Below are 24,275 nucleotides of genomic sequence, written 5' to 3'. Positions count from 1 at the left end.
GCTTAACAAGCAGGTGCTTGGGGCGGCCAAGGGAGAGGGGCGGCACCTGCGGCAATTCGGGGGCGGCAGGTCCCTCACTCCCTCTTGGAGCGAAGGACCTGCCGCCGAACTGCCGGTGCCGATCGCGGCTTTTTTTTTTTTTTTTTTTTGCTTGTGGTGGCAGAAATGCTGGAGCTGACCCTGTGCGCCGCCCACGCTCAGATTCTCAGATAGGGAAGGGGATGCAAGACCCCCTCTCCGAACCCAACCCGCCACATTAGGTGCTAGGGATTCCACACACACCCCCAATTTTCTCAAGTTGGGTGAGGAGCGGAGGCCCAGTTCCGACCCGAGCGCTCACCTGGGACCAGACGGCCAAACCCAAGTGCGTGGTTTAGACTTCGCACGCTCAGAGACTAACAACTATATACGGGGGAGAAACACACTCGACACAGGCCTAGCTAGGTCCTGCACCCACTGGACTCAATACCCCAGCCTAGGATCTAGCAAAACTCTGCGCTGAGCGGCACCAGCAGCCCGGCTCGCCCCAGCGCACGGTGCTGATTGCAATCCGGCCAGCGCTGTAAATAAGTCCGGCTAAGAGGCTTAGCCTGCATTTGCTGCCACGCTGCTAATCATGTAATTACGCTCACCCCGCGCCCGGATCGGTTCAGGATTTTGGGGCGCTTTGCTCTAGTTGGTTTCTGATCTGGCCGTGAATCGCCAGCCTCATTATTACGGGCGAATGCACAACGCTCTCGACTGCATTTCGGAATCACAGCTGCCGGAACAAGAAGGTGTTTTAGGGCGAGATCCCCAGCAGATGTAAATCAACATCACACCACTGAACCCAACGGGCCAAATCCCCGGCGGGAATCGATGGTGTCGCTGCACTGAAGTCTCTGGAGCTACGCCAAGCCACACCAGCTGAGGATCAGGTCCTCGGTTTTTCAGTGGAGCAGGGAAGGGAGATTTAGATTTATTTTCAAGTAGTAACTTCAGAGGGAAACTTTTCCAATTTGTACCATTTCCCTCAGCAGTGTTACCTGTCCCCTCTGTGGTCCAGTCGCTTGGTCGCAGCCCCTTGGGTCCGTGAGGCAGCACCGCAAATGAACCACGTAGAGAAAACTCGCAGATGGAGAATTAGAGGTGACTCAGAGGATGGGACCCAGGGCCCTTGTGAGGCAAAATAAATGGCTCAGATTTATAAAAACACATCGCCCTGCAAAACTAAAGTCCCGCGACCAGTCATGAAATGAATCTCTTATGCTAATGAACAGAGGGGACGGGTCCGATGCAGGTGTTCGAAAAACAAATCACAATGTAAGGTGGGGGAAACAGAGGTTGAAAACTCTGTTTAAATAAAAATGTTTAGGGGGGTTCTCAATGGGGAGAAAGAAAGAAAGGCTATAGGTTTATTTGATAATTTCATCAGTGAGGGAGAAAAACTTTTTAGAGAGACAATGTGAGGGGCGGTAATATCTTTTTGTCGCACTATCTTCTGCTGGTGGAAGAGATAAGCTTTCAAGCTACACAGCGCTCTTCTTACGGCCACTTTTTAGTAAGTTTTTAAAAACTTTTTTCAATTTACAAACTTTTAAAATAATTTGAAATAAAACTGGCCCTGATTATATAGCTATAAGTATCTATACACTTATTGCGATAGGTATACCGGCACACACACATTTCTATACGTAGACAGGCACATACAGTAATACAAATACACACATGTACATATATTACCAGAGATACGTGTGCACACATGGGGCCTGATTCTGTTTCACCCCTTTTGCCCTAGTGTAAATAACTGCAAGAAGATACAGGGCAGCCAAGAGTCAGGCTGTAGTGATGTGGTTTTATGCACACACACACACACAGATGTGCACACACACACAAATGTGCACGCACACACGTGCACGCACAAAGATGTGCACGCACACACGCACACACACGCGCGCACACATATATACACATTTTAAAGCTTTTTCTTCCCATGCCATCACCAGATCAGCGTCAATTGTCACTTCAAAAGAGGAAAGCCATCAGCCCCAAATTCAAACAGCCCTCTTAACTTCCCCACCCCAACCCCCCCGGCAGCTTTTTCTCTGCTTACTCCAAAATACCAAGCATTCCTGTGGGGCGCTGCCCCGTTTTTTTTTTCCACTCAATTTCCTTCCTGAATCCGCGGGAGATAAATCCGTTCCGAGCCCTTTGCTGAGGCAGGCGGCCGGAACAGCAAATCCAACAGTGCCAGGTTTAATAAGAATCCTGATCTAGAAACCAGATAATAATTGGGATTATCGAGCTGGCTGGGAAACAGCTTCCCCTGCTCCTGATATCTCTTGGTTTTTTGGCAGCTGGCTTAGTTGAATAGCTTAGGCATCTCCACGCCAACCCCAGCTGTGAGGCTCACGGGGAGAGACACCTCATTGGTACCTAAGGCTACGGCAGGCTTGGTTTTTCACTGATTCCGTCCCTTCCTTCTCCCCGCACAATCTCAAGGTCACAAGGCTAAACCCCCAGTTAAACTGCCCAGCACTGGATGTTTCCTAAGCCCCCAAACTCACCGGTCTAAGCAGGGTGAGTAGAATGGCCACAATCTATACGCAGCACGATTGGGTTCTTTACCGACCTCTCTATCCCAGGTTGGGGTGTGGGGGTTGCAGGGCAGAATGAATCAAAGGAACCTATTTGGCCACTTCCTTTCAAAATCACGCACGGGAGAGTTTCTTTTACAAAGATAAACACATCTGAGGGAAAGGAGCTAAAATTACACAGGACTCCTGCCTTCTATGCCCGAGCAGGGTTCTGAAGAGCTCTCGGCAGAGCTGAGGGGGGGGGGGAGGTTTGTCCATATGGAGGAAATCTATGTTTCCCCGTGCTATGAAATACCTAGTCTCCCAGCTCAATGTGCCGCAACTCCCGCACCGGGGAATCTATCGTGACTCCTCGGTCGCTCTGTGTTTTCTCTGTGCTTCGTACTATGGTTTGATAAGTGTATTACGGTGCACTAGTCACCTTGGTCTATGGCTCAAAGACCTTTATGTGGCTGCCTGTTCTACACCCAACCCATCCCGCTAGGAATTTCACAGGCAGATCGGCGAGATGGAACGTAGATCCTGAAAAGCCCTGCATATTCCCCCCAAGAATCCTCCACGTCCGCACCTCCCACAGATCAGGAGACACCATTCTACCCCCCAACCGCCTCCTGCAACACACATACACGAGTTCCTTTGACTTCAGAAATCTCAACCACAGAAATAATTCCACTGCGGTTGGATTTGGTGTGGGGCATGAGGGCTGGCGGCTTTTCTCAGCAGAAACGGGATTGAAAAGAGAAAGAACTGGGATTTTGCAAGTTCTCTACCAGGTCAGGTTTGGTGGATTTTATTTCACTGCAAACATAAATAGGGCTTTAAAAAAATATCCCAATCCAGCCTAAATAAAAACCCACTAGAAAGCACAGTAAGAAATCTCACTTGGCAGCCAAATTTTCTGGACCGATCGATCAGAAATATTTGGATTAGTTGTCCAAACTCTTTGTCTATTTCCTAGCACATGGGGAGGTTTTTACTGGGGTCTGTTTTGCTCCTCACAGAATGTTAAAGAGCAAATAAGATGATACAAATATTTTTAGCCCTTGTGCAAAAATCCTACAACATCTGGTTTCAAATTTGTTGAGAACCAGCAAATATTCTCTCTGAAATGAGACTGGACAATGCTCTAATAAAACGCATTTAGGAGACAATTCTGACGCATCAGAAGGGAGAACCGACCAAACAATCTAATAGGTCTTTTCCATCTCTGATTGTTACGAGTCAGCCTTGCCATTTATATGCCTTTGGTACAGATCCTGCAATAACAGAAGCAGCTGATCTCGGACCCCCTAGAAAATAAAACCATAAAATTCAAAGACGGGGATTTTTGTTTTGTAAAAAAATCAGAAATAAAAAGGTTTCATCCTTGGGGGAGAGGGAGTTTGGGAGGTTGTTAACCAAGGACTGAAAAGAACGCTCTCTTCCTCAAATAAAAAGTACTGGAGTCGTGAACAATGGTCCTAAATGCTCCAGCTTACAGGAATGCTAGTGCAGCATTCGGCGGAAATAACGTTCATATTTATATATGGGCTCCAGTGGGTACAGCGTGTTGTCAATTTCATAGTGTAAACCAGGCAGAATCTTGAGTATAAGCGGAAGCCTGGGCTATTCCGAAGGGCTTTCTGGAGCGCCTGGAACATTGCCCTTCAACACCATACACCTCCGAGTCACTGCTGTACCACACCCGAGCGCAAACCCGGGCCGGGGGGGAAAAAGAATTTAGAGGGGCAGAAAAAAATCGGCGCATCGAGTGGAGCAAACGTGCTGAAAGAGACGAAGGCTGCCTGACTCTGGGGAACGGCACCTGCTTGGAGGAGCGGGGAGTTTTCAGCAACTGAAGTTTGGGGGGGACTTTGCTAACACTGTTCCTGAAAGAGCATCACAGGGCAGGGAAGGACGGGGATCCTGCCTGTAAGTGGCACCGCGCCCTGTCTCGTCTGGCATGTCGGGGAGATACATGGCGCTGGAACGCCAATCTTGGTGGGGTGGGGGGGGGGGGATAAAAAGTCTTCATTTCCATTCTCCCGCTGCATCCCACCTCCCTCGATTAACAACCTGAAGGGAAACGTCAAACTAACTATGAGCAGAGCTGGGAAAGGAAAGCTCAGATCTTGCCGGCCCCGATGTTGATTTGGCTTCACTGGAGGCCGTGAGACGTCAAATCACTCTCCAGGATCAATACAGCCAGCGATGCTGAGCGCGCCCTGCTTCCCGGCATCGATATCCGCTCACGGCCAACGGCGCAGGAGCTGGGTGCGCCAAACTTTCAGGGGGACTTTTGGACAGCACCAGGTAAACCCAAGGAACTGGGGATCCTCCTTGCCGCCCAAGGGCCTCTGGACTTGGGATCCCTGTTACAGGGTCAGAAAGGCCTGTCCAACTCAGCAGCTCTGCCTTCCCCTGCCCCCACCCCACCCCATCTCCCATGGGTACATTCATTAACATGCAAACTGGGGAAAGATCAAATGCACACCAGGCTCCCCCCCACCCCCCCCCCGCACACCCTTCCCTGCTGCAGAATTCTGTCAGATCCACATGCAGCAAGACTCTCCTTTACCTCCCCTGGCCCTCCACCCATCTCCGCGAGGCTGCCCATCACCGGGCAAGCGTCAGCGGTGGGAAATGCTCCCCCAGTCCATCTCCTACCCAAGGGCCTGGGGGAGGTCAGGGCTGTCCCATCACTCCAGCGCTCCGTCCAGCCTACAGCCAGATCCTGCGCTGGCATAAACTGGCCTGGCTCCATTGATTTCAGCAGAGCTTTGCCGATTTAAACCAGCTGGTGATGTGGCCCTTCAACGGACCAGGCCACAAGCCCCTGAGATTCCCATCAACCCCAGATTAGGGCCTAAATCTGGTCTCGCTGACACTGGTGTAATTCCACTGCTGTAAACAGGGTCGTTCCTGATTTACATTGGGCTGACTGAGAGTAGGGTCAGGGCCAGGAGAGGCAAGGTGCACCCTCCGCACATCCCGACCGCAGCACCGGGAGCTACCCACACTGTGCAGGGGAGTAAAAAGTCATTCCCCATCTTAGTTATTATCCTAGAAAGTCAATTTCCGCCCTTTATTTTTCCATCGTTGTTGCTTGGACTCCTTCCACCCCACGTCTGAAGTTTCGGAGCCTCCTATCCGCCCCCGCCCCCAGACCGGGGCGCAGCAGGACACAAAGGCCAGCTTCAATCAGACCAGGAGGTGGGTGGGGAAGGGGGGTGGATTCCGAACTCGCTTTGGAGAGGACCCTTCTTCTCATCAGGTCTGCCAAGCTTCAACCCTGTCCGCCTCGCCAGCTGACTCACAGAGAGAGGAGCTGCGTGAGCCGCGACAGGGTGCCCGCTCCCAAACCCCCGCCACCAGAACCAGCTGGGGAGAGAGGAGTCGGTCTGAACATACCCGAGGTTTGCCCTTCCACACCCAGTGAGCAGAGAGACGGGGACTCTCCTTCCGCCACTCTGGCCAGACACTTTATCCTATGGGTAGTAAGCAGCACCGCTGCGCGCTAGCCATCTCTTTCCCATGAGTGCCAGCCCTTTTCCTGGAGCAGCACAGGGGAGGCCCCTGGGCACAGTGGAGGGCAGCATGCTTCGGACTCCGGGAACTCGGTACATTTGCTGGCAGAAATATACCACCCTGGCCCTGATCCTGCCTCCTTTGCTGGCGCAAGTCGCATCATTGAAAACAAAGGCCCCCATCCACCTCCCATCAAAGTCAATGGGACAACACCTGTGTTCCCTGGTTGTGGGATCAGGCCCCCTTGGCTGTTTTTTTTAAAAGACAGTGGGCCATACCCAATTCAAACCACTCGGGAGCTTCGGTGGCTCGATCCAGCTCCGCGTGGCTAGTTATGGGGTGAAAGGAACACGGCAAATATTAAAAACCTTATTTCGTTCTTGCCCTCTTCCCTTTAACAAGAGTGAAACAGCTAAGAAACTGGTTCAAATACCCAAGCTAAATATTATACACAGAGAGAACATGCGTTCTCGCCATGTACTGCGGAACCGTCTAATAGCAAAGCCTTTATTTCACACACAACCATGTTGCCCTATACAAAAATTATCCCATAACCCTGCTCCTCGGGACTCTCAGTGACTGATTCTACTTCCCGATCAACGGAGCTTTGCTCCGGCCACAGCCCTACTTGATCTTCCCATGCCAGGACGGCTCGGCTCGGTGACATCAACCAAAGCAGGGTTGGGTTGAGTTGACTTCGACCGACAGATCGCAGGAGGATTTGCACTGATGTGTGAGGCTGCTGTAAGCAAGTTATTATCATTGCTATTAGTTATTTATCTCACCGTAGTGCCAAGGCCCCAGCTGTGTTAGGCGTTGTACAATCTGCTTAGAACGTCCTGGGCAGCTGCACATATGAATGAAAATGGATCGTTTTAAAATGATCATCCTCGATAGATGACCATTGACAATGTTATTTTCCTCGTTGCGGATCCAGTCTGTCCTAGATTCTTAAGGCCAGAAGGGATTGTTAGCAACATCTAGTCTGACCTCCCGCGTAACCCAGGCCAATCTCAACCCGTGATTCCTGCACAAGTTTTCTGAAACCCACTTTGGAGCTGAGAAGTTAAAACCAAAAAAATTACCTAGTTCAAGGCCCAGGACGTGACTTATCGCCAAGTTGTTCCCCTTGTTACCCTCTGAGAAGCACTGGGAGCACAGAACATACAGCGGAAGCACCACGGATATTTTAACTAGTCTGGGGTACGAAGCTTTTCAGTCCTGGATCGGTGCAAAATTAAACCCCTACTTTTTAATGACGAAGGGCGTGATCCTGGGGGGGGTGAAGCACGACCCTCTTTGACTTTCAACAGGGAGTTCAACTGAGCCCCCCAACCCTCCCCTGGCATCCCTCTATAGATCACTCCCGGCCTGCCATGCTTTTTTCCCAGACACAGTTTGCCCTCAACTCACGCGCCTGAAAAAAAAAAACCCACCATAGCATCCCCTTCCATTCGGCTCTGGCTTTGAGCAAGGAGGTTCATTAAGAGCTAATTAGCCCTCGAACAATGGGAAGCTGTTTAGCAGCCTGGCAGCGACAGCATCAACAACCAAAGGGGAGAAATAAATAAATAAATGAAGTCACTTTTAACACCTACTAATAAATGCTGATTAACTGTCTGGATGGAGCTGGGATGACTCAGAGCAAAGGAAGCAGGCCAGGGGCAGTGCACGCAATAAAACCTATCCATTACTGTAACACAATTCCTCTTTCTTTCTTCCTTCTTTCTTTCATGGGTCTGGCCTATGCTAGGCTTTTTCCTTAAGATTTCCTACCCGCCGCAACCACAGCATAGAGCATTACAACGGCCAGGGCACCCCTGCCCCGTGCTGCCCTGGTGGGAGTGCCACGGTGGGAGATTTTAAGAGGAGGCGCAGCCTTTGGGAGCAGACCTTTCCGACTGGCCTTTCCATACTGCACTCCGCTGGCAAACACGCAGCTGAAGAGTTCAGAGTTCTCCACCCCAGCCCATAGTGAATCCCAACACCTGCTCAGAGAATGTCACTGATTTTAGAGACGCTCCACAAATTCATCTATTAAATACCAGCGTGTCACAGGCGGCGGGAGAATTCTGCCTTCTCTCTCTCCCCATGTTGGTACATTTGGACCTTACCTCCCTAGCTGCGTCTGCACGGTGCCAGACAGCGCCCAAGCAGCAAGGGGCTTGAATGTGCAGGATCAGCTACGCGACGCTCCCATTATATTAGTATTTTACATTTCTAGAAGCGCCTCTCATCCCCTCACCCAAGAAGGCACAAAAGGCTGTGGGGGAGGGTTGGGAGGTGGGTTTGGTTTGTTTTTTAACAAGCCACAGGCACATGAGACTGGTGGAACTCAGGGCTTGGAATGCGGCTGCCTCTGGGGTGAGACGCGATGAGCTCAAAAATGTTAAAACACTCCTCAGTGCTGAGGGTGACAATGCTCAGATGTGATCGCCTGCCAAAAGATTCATTTAATTCTACTGGCGGGAGGCAGTCCCTAAAAACCTGCTTTACTCCCAATGCAAAAGAGCCAACATTTTCATCTTCGGAGACCAACGGCTGTTTTATACAACATACTATTTCTAGAACCATATACGTGTGTGGGAAAGTATCACCTATATAGAGAAACATAGATACGATGTGTGCCTATAGACAGACAGTTATAAATATGTGTTATACACATTACAGATACGTATAGATGTATGCGTGCCTATAGATAAGTGTGTGTGCATTAGAAGTGAGATTTTTACTCACGAAAGCTTATGCCCAAATAAATCTGTTGGTCTTTAAGGTGCCACCAGACTCCTTGTTGGTTTTGCATTATATATACATACATGTGTGTATATTATATATAAATATAGAGATGTGTGTGCACCTATAGATAACTATAGATAAATGTGTATATATTATATATCAATGCCTATAGATAGATTATATGTGTGTGTGTGTATTGTTTATAGATGTAGAATATACATGTGTCTGAGATATAAAGCCCTCATGTCTCAATTCAAAGTGGCTTTTTCCCCCACCGTTCCCACTCCGGCTCCTTTCCCTATTGCTTTGGTCTTGCGCTAAGACCGGGTGGATGGCTTAGAGGATTTAACGTGTGGAGTGCATAGGTGAGTAGTGAACCTGCAAACAGTTTCGCTCCACCTCAAACCTCCGAGCTCCAGCCTTATATTAGGATTCTGTGCGTAGCCAGCATCTGGATACCAAATGTGCAACCAGTGGGGAATGTAATTGCAATCCCTAGAAAGAGAGAGAGACAGGTAGAGAGAGAAAATCTTGTCAGAGACATTGGACCTGTTTGTATCTGCTGTTTATTAACTGTGCTTGCTACAGACCTTGGTGAGTGAAGAACAGCTAACAGGGCTTAACAGCCTGGAAAAGAGAGAGAAAGGGGGTGGAGGCAGGGTTGCAAACAATCTTTGTATAAAAGGAAAATAAAATAAATGAAAAATAAAAAGAGCTAATAGAGGAGAATGACGCGTGCATCAGAGGGGAGCGGGGCAGCTGGGACAGTGGCGTCTTGCGCCTCAAATCAGCATTCCCGAAAAAGCCCTTTCGCACACACCCCAAAAAAATAAGCCAGCCTGCTGCAGTGCACGGCATTAATGGAGCGAGGGGGCAATTAACTGCACTCTGTCAAGGACTCTGAAATTAACTGGGTGCCGGTGTTGATCTCTAAAGAGGGCTGAGCGTAGAATAAGACACTTTTCTTGGAGAGGTTGATGCAAAAATCCCAGGGCGACGCTTGGAAAAATCTGTGTGGGGCGTGAGCTGGAGAAATTGAAGAAATGATCCAAAAGGACCATCGCCAACTCCAAGGTCCCACGGAAAGTGCGGGAAAGCAGAGGTCTTGACGATAAGGCCAGCTGGAAGCCTGGCACTGAATGCTCCCGGGAGGATACACATAGGCATGCACTTTCCCATGGGGCTCTAACCACCCTGTTCAATCCCCCATCATTTCTACCTGGCATCAAACTATCCCCAGAACAATAATGACATGTGCCCCTTGCTCCCATATTTTAAATAATGGAGTTGCAACAAAGATGAATCTGGCCCAGTGAAAACACTTTTAAGTCAGCAGAACCTGGTGATTAATTTGGCCCATCAGAGTTTAACCCGTTGCCACCTAAGTTGGGTATGAGCAAAACCATCCCGATCCCAGAATAGCCAAAGGAAGCGAAGTTTCTGGGCTTTTTTTTTGGTCTCCTCCATAGCTGCTGTGCACTGAACTCCTGCGCCTTGGAGTACAAAGAGGTGCCTCTTCCAGATGCCTTTAGTTAGAGCTTTTCAGGTAGGAGACTCCACCGTTTATGGGGAAATAACACAGACGACAGTGTGAGCATGATACGTGGGTTGGGGGAATTTGTCCCTCCTGAGGGACAGGGGAATGCGGATCAGCCTTCAAACCTGCCCTGTCTGGAAGGGAACCCTCCACTCGCATCCAAACAGCAAGACGAACTCTGACATCTCACCAACTCGTCTGCGAGCACCTCCACCCCACTCCAGACAGGGCTGAGATTGGTGCCTGGACAGTCCCCAGAAAGCTCTTCCCATCGGGGGGGTGTCACTGAGCATCACCATGCAGTTGGTCATCTGCCCCGTGGCCTGCCCCAATCCCAAGGGTTTACCTCCCCGATGGGGACTGTGTCCAGTTTGCCGATCCCTGCCTTCCACAAAACTGGGGGGGTGCAGGAGAACAGAGAAGAAACCCCAGAGGTGCTAACACAATAAAAATCAAAAAATAAATCTTCCGAGGCAAAGAAACGACTTGGCAGTTAAATATAGGACATGGATAAACGCTAGAGCATTTACGGTGTTTGTACCTGTACTGGAAACAGAGAGAGAAAATACCTAATACGCTGCATATTTCTTTCTTTATATATATATAAATATATGGCTGTGTACAGGAACTGCATTTGCTGCAGGAAAGCTGTCATTCTAGAGTTACTATAACCTCCTATTACATAGTTGCAGGTAGAGTGGGGAATGGAGACAAATATTAAATCCATGGTCCTCCCTCTGCCTTTGTAGAGATTTTCAATCACGCACAGGACAGTGCGGGTTTGGTGGGGTTTATGGCCGTACAGTATCAGAGAGCCCTCTTGGAGTGAAGTCATTCCTGCCCACTAAACAGCCGTACCTCCGAATGCAGCTACCAGAGTTTGTAGATGTGCGTTCCAATCGACGGACGTAACGTGATCCAACTAGTTGGAGGACAGGTTTTGGAAAAGTTTCAATATTGGTTCTAAGTGATGGCATGAGATACATACGTGCTCCACACACAAAACTCGCAACTCTCCGCGCTCCATCGGCATTGCCTCGCCTACATTTTTAATTCAACCCAAACTCTACCAACTGGCTCACAAGCCCTACAAATAAGGGTTCCCTGCACTACACTGTCAAATGGATTAAAAATATATGCAATGTCTATGCGGGTGCTGCATAAGAAAACCCCACCGCTCGGGACCATTAAAACTCTACGGTACAGCACTCTAGAAAATATACTGTAGCAAACAATCCTGCATTGGCCGAGCAATGGACTGGAGCTCTAAATCAGGGTCTTTTCCATCACTAGAAGTTAAACATTCATGGTTTGTACGTTGGGGTTTGCAGGCAATCATACAATGACTCGTGTGAACCAATATGAAAGTGGCTCCTTTCAGATATTACAATCAACATGCATGTAACATAGTATGACCTAGATTTTTAGATATACATCTATGAATGGGAAACACATATGCCCATTTTATGCAGCTTGATTGGGGTGTTTACAGCTTCATGAGAACAACTGGTACCTCCATCATTTAAGCATATACAAAAGTATTAGTGTGTATATATTACACACACACATACACGCGCGCACACACACAAATAAATGTGTGTACGTAAGTACATATCTGTTGTATGTAAGTGGGTGTATATCTAGAAAGAGAGCTAGATATAGATACATGATATCTAATCTCTCCTACGGGTATTTCGATACTGCCCAATATGAGACATATTTAATAAAACGTATCTATCATTTTCCAGATGCATGGTTACAACACCCTTATAAATACGTCTCTCTCAAGCTATTGAGACTACCTATATTAAAAATGTGTACAGAACAGGTAGACCATAGTGTCTCAATTTACAATTCATTTTTAATTTGGTCACAATTATCGAGTGTGGAATTACTATGCAACCCAGACAAATCATGTGGACCGTGAGATTTAACATTGGCTTCTATGGAGTATAAATTATAGTACAAATCGAAAGGAAAAACGCGTATTGCAAAGCCAGGCGCGTGGGTTTTAAGGATTATGGTTTTGTTCCTTTTCTTTCTTTCCTTTTTAATATTTCTCATTTCTCCTCTATTAAACAAGATGGAAAAGAACATAAATCAAAACAGAAAACAACAGACAAAAAATAATGTTTGTAAAGATTGACGCAAACTTCTGCTATCTCTAAAGGTAAATAAATAAAAACACCACTTGTTGGTTTTAAAAAAAATGAACAGAAAACTCAACAGAAATTTCTGTGTTTACTACATCTAATAAACTGCCCGAAATGTCCTGCACCCACTCACGCGGAACGGAGACATACACACGCGGCACACCACAATGCGGGACGTAACCGCATCAGGAAAATTTGGCACCTTTAACTGGATCCAAATGTTGCTAATGCATCTCGCTAAAATCCACTGACCCTTTTCATTGTTCTTTTTTCCTTTTCTCCGTTTTCTTTTTTTTTTTTTTTTTTTTTCATTTTTTCACCCCCGGCCCTATTTTTTTCTTTGCAGATAAAATAATGTTTCACAAGGAAAGCATAAGTGGTAAATACCCCCACTCCCTCCTATATACCTCCACCCAGGGGCGTGGACAGAGGCGCTGTGGCAAAAAGGGCAATTATAGTGATGTTTCATGAAGCTGGGAGGTAAAGGTCATGAGCCTTATAACAGAAGGTGAGCGTTATTATTGAGATCTTTATATCAAGGGGGAGTGAAGTACCATCAATTAATTTCAGCTTTTAGTACTATTGTAACAATCCTTGAGCACCTAGTAACAGAAACTGACCCAAAATATCTGGCGATACTGTCCCCCAGTTCCAACGACCTTGATCCTAAAGCTTGATCGGTCACATAGCATATGTTAAAGCCACATCCATTCTGTCTTGTAAGGGCCCTCGCACATGTTTGGCATTTAACAGAACAAAAGAAAAGAGCAAAGGCCGTGGAAGCTGGGAAGGAATTGAAGCTGTAACCAAAAACTTAGTGAGGGGGGAAAAAAATCTCTCCTTTCCAACCCCCCACAAAAATGCGAGAGAGATAATAAAATCCATATGCAACAAAATCGGCCCATAAAGAAGCCATTACAGGGCTGCACGCACGAAAGGATGGGATTCCCGAACTTTAGGGTTACTGTATGAGCAACACAGACACGACGCTGGAAGAAACTGTACATTTTAGGATCCTGTTTATCCCTCCATGAGAACATGCGATGGCTGGATAAATAAAGCTGGTAGGAAGACTCTTAAGATTCTCCTAATCCTGTGTGCATCTAACAGTCTATAGGTGACTACAGATCGTTATATAAGGGACATACTAGTGAGACAGACCGACTTGCATCAAAGACCCATGCACAAGTTGTCTCACCAGCCTCCACTTCATACATCATGCTATGCTTGTTTGGACAGAGATCCTCATTGAAATACAGTTGGGAGCTCTAATAAAATGTAAAAATTTCACTGGAGATCAACTAGAATGAAGAGTTCATTCATACTGTCAGGAAGCGAACTGGAAAATAAAAAGTTCTCTATTAAAGGTTCCCCTTGGAGCTTTCCCACAGCAAGAGGGGGGAAATATCTCCAGCACTGGAAGTGCAAAAGGTCTCCCCCTGTCAGCAGCAACATTTTGTCTATTTCGCTACCTATTTGTCTATTTCACTATTACAAGGGGGCACAGGTCTTTACATAAAGATCAGCTAAGGTTCATGTTTCCATACCTGCACGGATTTAACGCTCTGCAGGTTCTGAAGATAGCTGAAAAATACACTTTTTACCCAAATAAATAAAACAAGATCTAAAGGAAACGGCAAATATAAACCATCTAGTGAATAAAATTAGCACAATTACTGTTCCTACAAACTCAGTGATAATTATATTTAGTGCCGTATAAAGAAGATTTTGGTGATTAGTGTAACTTTTTTTTAATTGTAAAAAGTAGATTTTCAACAGAACTGTCCACATATTTGTCTATTTCAAGCAGGGGTGTTTGTGAGGAGGTTTTTTTGGGGGGGGAGGAAGGATTCCTTATGGTCTTAGTCACCTGAGTCGTGAGGGGGGACAATGATTTAATCTTGATTTAAAACTCAAATTATTTTGTTTTCCCAAAAAATTCAGACTTAAAAGAATTACAACAAAACTGAAACTTTCTTTTGTTTTGTTTAAATTAACCTTTGAAAGAACAGAATTAAATTCAAAGACAAATTAAAGTAACCAAATACCATTTTTTTCAACCGCAATGAAAAAATGAAAAAAAAAACTTTTATTTTTTTCCCCCTTTACAGTATTTGGGAAATCTTGTTTCTCAATTCTGAGTTTTCCACACCACATGCAATCACTGTTTTGTGATCTATTTATTAGACACTGGTAGACTGAATAATATTTCACAAAAGCCATTATGAGCCTCTGAACACAGATAACCCATTTTCTAGTCTCACCACTGAAGCAGCCATGGGGGTTTATTCTAAATAATCATGTGGCAATAATTGGCAGTACAAGATGCCTTTTGTTATATATTTCGGGTTCTCACCGTGTACGTTCATGGCTCCACACTATACATTCCCCACAGTTACGCTTTCTCTTAAAGTCACACTGGAAGATCCATTCTGTTTTCAAGAGCCCCAAATAGTACCAGCTCAGGATCTTGCATGGAAGGGAAAACTTTAATTTACCCAAAGTTCATTATCAAGGAGTATGGTAGAGTTTAAATATCTCACAACAGAAATTGGGCAAATTTAGGAACACACACCCAGGGGTTGCAGAGCCCCTAAGTATGGTCCGTAGGGCAGGCCAAGGCTATCTTATTGGGCTTAATATGAATTTCTAAAGGTAATGTGGCCTTTTTTGGTTCTGACTTCCTGAGAAATGGAAATCCTCACTATTGAAAAATACACACGAATCTGCATCCCTCCTGCACTTAAAGTAATAACAAAATTACTTGCCCACACAGACCTCATCTTTATACCTACTGCAGCTCAGACCAGGAGCGAGGCTTCTTCTTCAGCCATTTGTAAACTTTAAAAAGGCAACTGAGAAAAAGATTCCTGCATGAGCCATATTTACCTGCATCCAATATACACCTGAACCAGCAGGCAGTAATCAAAGAAAGATGAACAACTGTCATCGGAGGGAGGGTGTTTAATTCAACAAGAAGAGAGTTCCTAAGTGACGTGTAATTGATTTTACAGTCTGCAGTGGTTCTGAAAACTGCTATAATTTGTTCACCTTGGCTAAGCAGACTCACAACTTCCCAGAATTGGCTTCTGGGTGAATGGATATTTGGTGCCAGCACCACGTCTGCCAAAAAACAGAGCTGTAAAATTAATATCTATATCTATTGGGTTTGCATCAGTTTTGTTTCAACAAGGACTTACAAGTTTAAAAGTGAAACTCTCGCAAAGCCCCTTAAAACTAGCAGCAGTAAATAAAATAAAATAAAATAAAATATAATGGTTGGGGTTTTTTTCCTGTTAAATATGAGACTTACGGGGAGCTGCCATCTATTATATTTTTTAAAAATCCATTATTCACTGCGAATGGATATTGCCCAGAATTGCTTTTTTTGCAACAAATACTTTTATTAATAAAGCATGCTGATTTCCTGAGGATATCAAATCACTATGCAAGCGAAGCCAAATACAATCATAGCTAGACCAAATCTATATCCACATGTATGCATGTGTACTTCTGCCACTCCCAGTTTTACAACAGAGGAGTCTGAATGAGCAAATTGACACGATTCATTATTTAGGAATGCTTTGCTTTGCAACAAGTCAGCAATAATACCCACACACACAAGACAAATAAATGAAGGCAGACTGTTTGCAACTCTCCAGGTAGGCATCACTCTCACTTCTTCGGGAAATCAGGCCTGGGCTGAGCTGAAAAGTTGGTGGCAACTTTCATATAAAATAATCTCCCCAGCGTCTATGATAATCCTGCCCTTTCTGCTCCCACTCCATGAACAAACAGAAAAACCCAGGCACCATCTGATTTGCACCTTTCACCTTATTCGCCTCAGCTTGAACGGATCATTAAGTTGGCATTCTGTCCTGATCACTGCCACTGGGCTTTTTAGAGGAGAGAGGGGGAAGGAAATATGTGTGTGTGTATGTATGTATATATATACACCTACATGCATACGTAGAGAGAGATCTATCTCCCAGCAGGAACGGCTCTGTGGCAGGCTTGGTGCATCCCTGGAGAATAAAAGACCTTCTTGTCCCAGCCAACACAACCACCCACCAAACAAACACATGTACAACAGCAAAATGATGATGTGAGCCAGATTCTCTCCCCCACCTCCTCCAGCCCCCTCCCCCCAGCCCAGCTCCCTCTTTACTAGGGCTGGAGGGGAACATTGGGACGCTGGCTTTCTCTGATGCTGCCCTGGGGTTGCATAGAAAGGGGGGCGGGTGTGGAGGGTGCATGCATGCATCTGGCTTCTGTCCATCTTACCTGGGGTTGCTCTTGTTCCAATAAACAGCATAGCGATCCGAGATAACTTTCCCAGTATCATCAGTCCAGACACAAACCCCGACGAGGGCTACCAGCAGCACGGCCACCTCCAAATGCACCATCGTATTTTATCGTCCTTTCTTCCTTCTCTTCTCTCTCCCCACCTCCCCCCCACCTTCCGATTTCTCTGCAAGGCTTCGCTTTACCAAGAATGCAACCGGTTCATTTATTCCCAGAGCCTCTGGCTGCCCTTGCTCCTGATGCAACTAAACACTCCTGATTCATTCAGAGCAGTGGATCCCTTTTGCAATCATTGCTAGGCAGCATGTGCAGTTCCTGGGTGCAGTCGCCCCTTGTTGCAAAGTCTGTTGCAATCGGATCTTTTGGAAACAAAAGTATTGCCGGTCTTCAGTATGCTCTGATTGTATTGGTGTAGGTGGGGCTGTGGGAATTTTTGTTTTAAATAATCCAGCGGTGGATGAAAGTCCTATGGGGGGTGAGAAGGGGAATTCACCGATAACTTTCTCCCTTCGCCTTGTTCTCGTGCATTCTCTCTGCACCAGCAAAGTCCCTGGTTCTCAAACTCTGTAGGTGGTTTTCCTGCAGGAGAAGTGAAGGGATCCCATGTCTTTCCAAATCAAAAATCTTCAATCCAATCGGTGCAAATTTAAAGGACAAGGAGAGCTAGGAACAGCCGCAGTCGGCAGGCTCAAGCGACAGGTTGCAAATGATCCCCTTACCATTTCTGAGCAGGCATGGTCCAGCCCTCTCCAAAGGGGAGCAAAGTCAACAGGCGAAGTTTGTGGTTCCTCTTCTCCCCGACAGCACTGCCACACGGACACATCCCATGTCTTCCAAGGAGGAAAAGAAATATAAAGCAGGCAACTTCGCACTCAGCAACAGCGATGCAAAGGGGGGGAGGTTTCCTTCAGAGTCTTAGAGCCAACCCATCGTCCTCAGCAATCCCACAGCCCAGCAAGAGAGACACACATATTTCCAAGCGTGAATAATTTCTTCCCCCACCCCCAAAACAAACTTTTAACCAAGTTCTTCTTCTCTTAAAGGGCTCCTTCTGCCCTTGCCTTCCCCAGGAAGAGTCGGGGCGCCTTCCCCACACCTGTCAAACCAGAATGGGCTGAGATCCGGGGAGCAGGCGCTGCAAATCTCGTGCCAGGATCAGCTCCAGGCTACAACCGGTTACTCAGCGCAGTCCCGATTCACAGACCTTTGCCGCTTCCCTCTGGCATCCAGGATCTCCCCCTCTCTCTCTCCCTCTTTCACTTCAGCCTGAAACAGGCAGAAACCAAACGAACCAACATTGCACCGAAATGAAATGCAAAAGGCAGAGGGGGGGGACAGGAGGCCTCTCCTGCCCCCCCTCCCCCGGGCTTTTAATGCAAGTGCATCATGATCAGCAATGAGGCCCCCCCCATCTCTCAGTCCAAAGTTGCAGAGATGGGCAGGGACACTGCTCCCCTTCTTCCCTGCCCCCCGCCCCCGCCGCTCCTCGGCGCCTCTTTCGCCGGAGTTGCAAGCTCCGAGTGAATGAAACTGATTTTTTTTTTCTTTTTTTACATTGTTGCCACTTGCGGTCACCCTAACCGCGGCTCGGCCCCCCATTCACAGAGGCGGAGCCCCGGGCTCAAGGTTGGTTGGCCGGCACCAGGCTCACACGGGCTTGGCCCCACCTCTGCATGGGGGTGTCTCTTGCCGAGTCAGTCTCCGCTCTGGAGAGCGAGAGGAGAGGCTTGGAAGTGGCTCTCCCCGAGCCAGAGCAGGGTTCAGGGCTGGGCTGTCCTTTCCCTGGCTCCAGGCCTGGGAGCAGGGGGGGTTAGTTATTGGTTTGTGCCTGGTGGGCTTTTTAGTGCCACGGGCAAGGATCACCTTACAAAAATACAAGCAAAAGGCCCAAATATGGTGTAGAGAGCCAGGCAGACTACATGGGGGGAGAGAGATCAGATAAAATACCTTGCATTATACAGTCCTTTTCATCGCTAGCTCATAGGTGAACAAATCAAATAGTAATCTAAATAATATGAGAGTTTGCATGTATACGTCACGTTCATTCGTAGATCTTGTAGACAGACAATATTTCATATTTATAATAATACTTAACTCGTATACAGCCACTGCAACGCCCGTTGGCCCTTTGCATTCAAAGCCCTACTCCATTATACACAGCACCTTTCATCCCCAAACCCCGCACAGCCTGGCCAACGCAGGGGGCGGCCTGCTGGCACGCAGCGACCCACCTTCAAGCAGGGATAGAGCAAGACGGGCCCCGAACCCTGCAGAATCACTGATGTAAACGGCGGTGGTTTAGATCACCGCTGCAGGATAATTTTCTAACACCAGTGCAGGGGAGGAGAACTCTTAGCCGGGAATGCAGGAGCAAACCCCTATGAACACCTGGGGATCCTTCCATTCCAAGCAGGAAGACAGGAGCTTGGTTAGTTAAGGTCTCTTCTAAAAGACCCAGACACAGTAAAGTGTTTGGTGAGCCACTTACCAGCCTCAGATGACAGCCTGATACTGCAAACCCTCACCTCCCAATGACTTCAAGTGAGAGCTGAGGGCCTTATCGTTTCAGACCCCTAAGCACAAATTATCAGCACCTCAAAAGGATAAACTGATGCTGGGGGTGGGGGGGAGATTTGAGCCTGCAGCTCCATCTAGTCTAGGCTAGCTACTCAAACGACAAAGCCATGCCCTACCTCCGATCTAGTATTGCTGAAGTGCCAGATTTACAAAGGTATTTAGGCACCTAAAGCTTTTCAAAAATGACGAGGTGTCCCCTGAAATCAGTGGGAGTCGGACGCTTTTGTACAGCTGACAAGGTGGCTTGCATGCACCTATTTACCTCTTTAAATCTGGCCCTTCATCTCAGCTACGTTTTGTTTTGGAGAAGGGTTTTTTTTTTTAACACAAAACAAGCGCTATTATAAAGCACCTGGGATACGTTATCTGGATAGGTGCAATATGAATCAAATATGGATTTGCATCATTATTTGGCAAATCTCAATTGAAAACGCCAGTGAACTGTGGGTGTGACACCCCCCAAAAATAAAGGCAGAATTCTTCCTCCTCCTGTGCAACTGACTTCTCTGTCATCAAGGTTATACATCTCTTTATCTGACTCCCATCAAGATATTTCTCTATCAAGCCACCGTCAACCAATCTTTCTTCCTGTCAGCACGAAGCTATCATAAAGCTGTCCACTTGTCCATCAGTTTTACTTGTTTTCATTCATCAAGCCCAGCCACTAAAAGCCTTTTCCCCACACCGACGGGGCTCGCACATGGTCCCGTCATGTATGATCACAGCGGCAATGGCCAGCAAGAGAGAGGATTTGGGAAGAGGGGACCGGCCACTGTTGGTGTAGTGCAGGGGTCGGCAACCTTTCAGAAGTGCTGTGCCGAGTCTTCATTTATTCACTCTAATTTAAGGTTTCGCGTGCCAGTAATACATTTTAACATTTGTAGAAGGTCTCTTTCTATAAGTCTATAATATAGAACGAAACTATTGTTGTATGTAAAGTAAATAAGGTTTTTAAAATGTTTAAGAAGCTTCATTTAAAATTAAATTAAAATGCAGAGCCCCCCGGACCGGTGGCTAGGACCCGGGCAGTGTGAGTGCCACTGAAAATCAGCTCGTGTGCTGCCTTTGGCACCCGTGCCATAGGTTGCCTACTCCTGGTGTAGTGTCAGGCTGCGGCCAGTTGGGCTGTGTAAAACTGCACCCTGCAGTGCAAAGGAGGGGAAAATCCACTAAAACCAAACAAAAACGTATTTCGTCCAAGCAGCAGGGCAAGAGAAGTGCGTCTGAGGCTTGGTAAAAACTGGAGCAGTCCCCAAGCCAAGCCAGACTGGAGATTTTTCCCAAGACCTCCAAGCACCTAGAATTGGAATGCTGGGAACCAGGACTCTTTAAAGGACAGTGAGTTACTCTAGCCACTCATAAGTAGTTTAGCATGGCCTGAGATGGGCTTATGAAGCAGAACTACTGGGAATAGGTTGCCTCTGGCCTAGAGCTTCTGGACTGGTGTTCGTGTGACCCAGAACGATAACAGGCTTTCCATGACGAGGGGAGAGGGGATTTCATACTGGAGTAGAAGCTTCTCATGACCTTGACCTGTCAAAAGCTGGAGCCAAACAACGGCATCGGTCCGGAGGAAGAAACAACCCAGGATAAACATGATATGCTTGGACAGCAGGCAGGAAAGGTACCCAGGCTGAGAACTTGCAAATGAGCTTTGCCACTTAAGCGCTCTCTGATAGGCCAGAAAGCCTCTCAAGTTTGTGCTGATAAGACAGAGATCAGAAAGTTCAAGCACTTCAGGGTGGCTGCTTGCTATAGTATATTACAGATTCTGACGTGGACCGGAGAAGGAAGCATCTGATCATACGGGGGACAACTTTGTTACACCACTTCCAGGGTACAACTTCATGGCTGGTAATCATCTTCCTGATTGTGTTTATGGTAGCGCCCAAAGGTCTCGGTCAGGATCAGAGCCCTACTGTGCTAGGCACCGTACAGACACATAGCGAGAGATGGTCCCTGTCCAAAGAGTCTAACTAAACCAGAGAGACAAAGGATTAGCATCCCCATTTCACAGATGGGGAACTGAGGCCCAGAAAGATGAAGTGACTTGCCCAAGGGAGTCCATGGCAGAGCTGGGAAAGGCACTGAACTCCCCTGAGTCCCATTCCATAAGGTCATCCTTCCTCTCAACTCCCTTTGGTTTCAAAAGGATTTGCACCTGCTTACGCCAGCGCTGTATTTGATCCCTTTTTTAAATGCTAAAGAAAAAAAATGCCTGGACCTGCCCAAGCATCTCGCTGCAGCACAAGGGGGTGGCCTATGGAAATCAGAATTTGGGACATCCGAGGCCAGGGGGAGCCTCGTGTTCTTGGAGGATCCCCTCGAGCCGACTGATGGGGCAGAGAGAAGATCCCCTAACGTGGATGGGATTAGTGGGACCATAGGCAGAGAAAAAGGACAATCCCTCCCACGGTCAATCATCCAGCAGGAAAGATGCTCAGGACTGGTTTCCACTCCCTGACACCGGGCTGCCTGGCCATGTTACTTCCCAGCTGGATGGTGGCTGCTGGCAGGAGGCTCACAAATGCCAATTAAGATCAAAAAACTTTTAACTTCAAACACAATCGAGAGAGCAGAAACACAGAGAGAAATGTTTTCCCCCCATGGGAGCTTTTGGAACGACGCGAGCGTTCTTTTAAATTCACGGCCAGCTCCCATCCGGGTTACCCCTGTCCTTGCTACACCATCTTCTACAAATAATAACAATGACACAGCTCACAGTTTTGTGTAGGGCTCCTGATCCTGAAGGATCCCAAGCTACTATACGTACAGGGAGGAACACTTCCAGAGTGCACAGAGGTGCAGCCTGCCCTGGGGTGGAACACAGCAACTGAGCCCCTGCAAGCCTGCCCACAAAAATGTACAGACCGAGGGTGAAGGGGATCTAGCACAACCAGAGCGAGAAGGAGAATTCTGAGAGGCTGAATGTAAACTCCAGCTCTGATATTCAGTCCAGCTGCCATGTTAACGCCTCTCTTGGGGCTAACACACCATAGTGCAGGGACCAGAGATCTGGCTCTGCTACAGACTTTCTACGTGACTGCTTAGTTGCTCTGTGTCTCAGTTTTCTGACCTGGACGGCGGGATGGGGCGGGACAAGAGCCATATCTTCATGGATCTGAGTGAGAATTGGTTCATTCCTGTTTGCAAAGCACTTTGAGATCCTTCAGCGGAAGGTGTTAAAGCAGAGCAAAGCATGATTAGCTACAGGATCTGTGACAGCTACAAGTGGGGAGGATCTGGGCAGTACAGCTCATCCCAAAAATAGTCCCCATGCCCTGCTGGCTCAGTACTCAGAGGGAAGAGCGCCATCTGCTGAAGCACCAACCAAAACGGATGTGGCGGTGGTCTCCCATCCAACCACTGGATCTAGGCTGACTTGACGTGGTCTGCAAAGCCACAGGCCTGAGGCAAGCCCAGGACCTGCCACAGCTACAACCCAAAGGGGATGATGCCCTGTGTGGCAGCTGAAGGGATCACACTCAGACCAGAAGGACAGGTCCCAGCAGGGACTGAGCAATAGCCCTTCCCTTGGTCACCCTGCGTTCCTAAGCCCGCCCAGAGTGGGCTCAGAGGAGATTGCCAAATGCTGGGCAAGCCCCATCTCCCAGCAGGCAGCTTGGCATCAGGCGGCAGATGGCATTCCCTTCTCACGACCAGTCCGATTCCAGCGCCGCTCTGGGTCCAGGATGCTGATGGGACCCATCCCCAAGACATGGACGGGGGATCAAAAGCTATTGGTGGGATTGGGGCCAGTGGTTTCCTGCAGATATCCTTCCACTGAGCTGGTCTGGCCCTTCCCATCCTCCTGGTGCTAGCTCCCAAGGAAACCCTGCGTTCCTGACCCACCCCCCATAACTACCCCACTTCCCATCCCCACTGGATCCACAGGACTGCGAGCCACACATGCTAGTGCCCCTCCCAGCTCGGCACCACTGAAGGCTGAACGGAGGCAGCTCCAGCAGAGGAAGGTAAGAGGGACACGGCAAAGTAGGCTAAACGTCTCTCTCAGCACATCAGCTGAAGGACACATTTCCCTGCCGTTTGACGTCTGCAGTCACAAATTTAGGCCTCCTCTTATGTCCTATCACGCTGACAAGGTAGAGCTGAGCTCGGCGGGGGGTCAGGCAGAGACCTTTTCCTGGGCATCGGAAGCGAAACTCCATGCTCCGGCAGCTTTCGATTTCCCAACTGCTTTTTGTGGGTCTGTGAGACATCCAGGAACGTAATCATAATCATTAACGATACCGTACATTTCCATGGCTTCATCTTCCCCCATCTCCGCGCCCAAACATGTATCTACGGACGCTGGCTCAGGCAGCGGGATTCAGGTGTGGATCCAGAGTTCAAACACCCCAAAGTCGCTGGCAATGGGATCTGGAATTTGGACTCAGCCCATTATTAAGGCAGGGGTCTGTTTGCAAAAATTCAGATGCCCCCGCCCCCCCCCCCCCCCCACACACACACATGATGTCAGGGATTTAAGATCCATGATGTTGGGGTTTCTGATCCAGGGTTTGATGTGGAATGTGTTTTGCATTTGGCAAATCTCCTTTGAGTTTAGGAAGCCATGGAGACCAGGGGTGGGCATTGTACCTCTCCTCTGCTCCACAGGTGACCTATCTATTGCCTACACAAAGCTACGTTAAAGGAACGTTATTAAGGTTGCAAAGTCGAGCCCTCAAAAGTTAGGAAATGCCAGAATGAAGGCTGTGGGTGCAACATTAACTCAGCCCACTTGTGGATATGCATTAAGGTACAGTCTTCAATTAAATGATCACATATATTACTTTTCCCACAGGGCCTTTGCCCCATTCAGTGCACAGGATTTAACGAACAGCTGGTCAATATTCTGTTTTCTCTTCATTGTTCAAAAACTGC

At 47.7% G+C, this 24,275-nt stretch overlaps 1 protein-coding gene across 1 annotated transcript in view; it reads right to left on the bottom strand.

Moving 5' to 3' along the window:
* The window catches only part of EFNA2 (ephrin A2), a 150,875-nt gene extending 130,756 nt beyond the window's left edge, over nt 1-20,119 (bottom strand). The window contains exon 1 of the mRNA XM_005302339.4: nt 16,794-20,119. Coding sequence (XP_005302396.1) covers nt 16,794-16,915 — 122 coding nt within the window. The 5' untranslated portion in view covers nt 16,916-20,119. The remainder of the gene's footprint in view (nt 1-16,793) is intronic.
* Nucleotides 20,120-24,275: the final 4,156 nt, after the last annotated feature.

Source organism: Chrysemys picta, chromosome 25 (genome assembly GCF_011386835.1).
Source record: "Chrysemys picta bellii isolate R12L10 chromosome 25, ASM1138683v2, whole genome shotgun sequence".
NCBI classification, from domain to species: Eukaryota; Metazoa; Chordata; order Testudines; family Emydidae; genus Chrysemys; species Chrysemys picta.
This window is presented reverse-complemented; position numbering and strand designations above follow the sequence as displayed.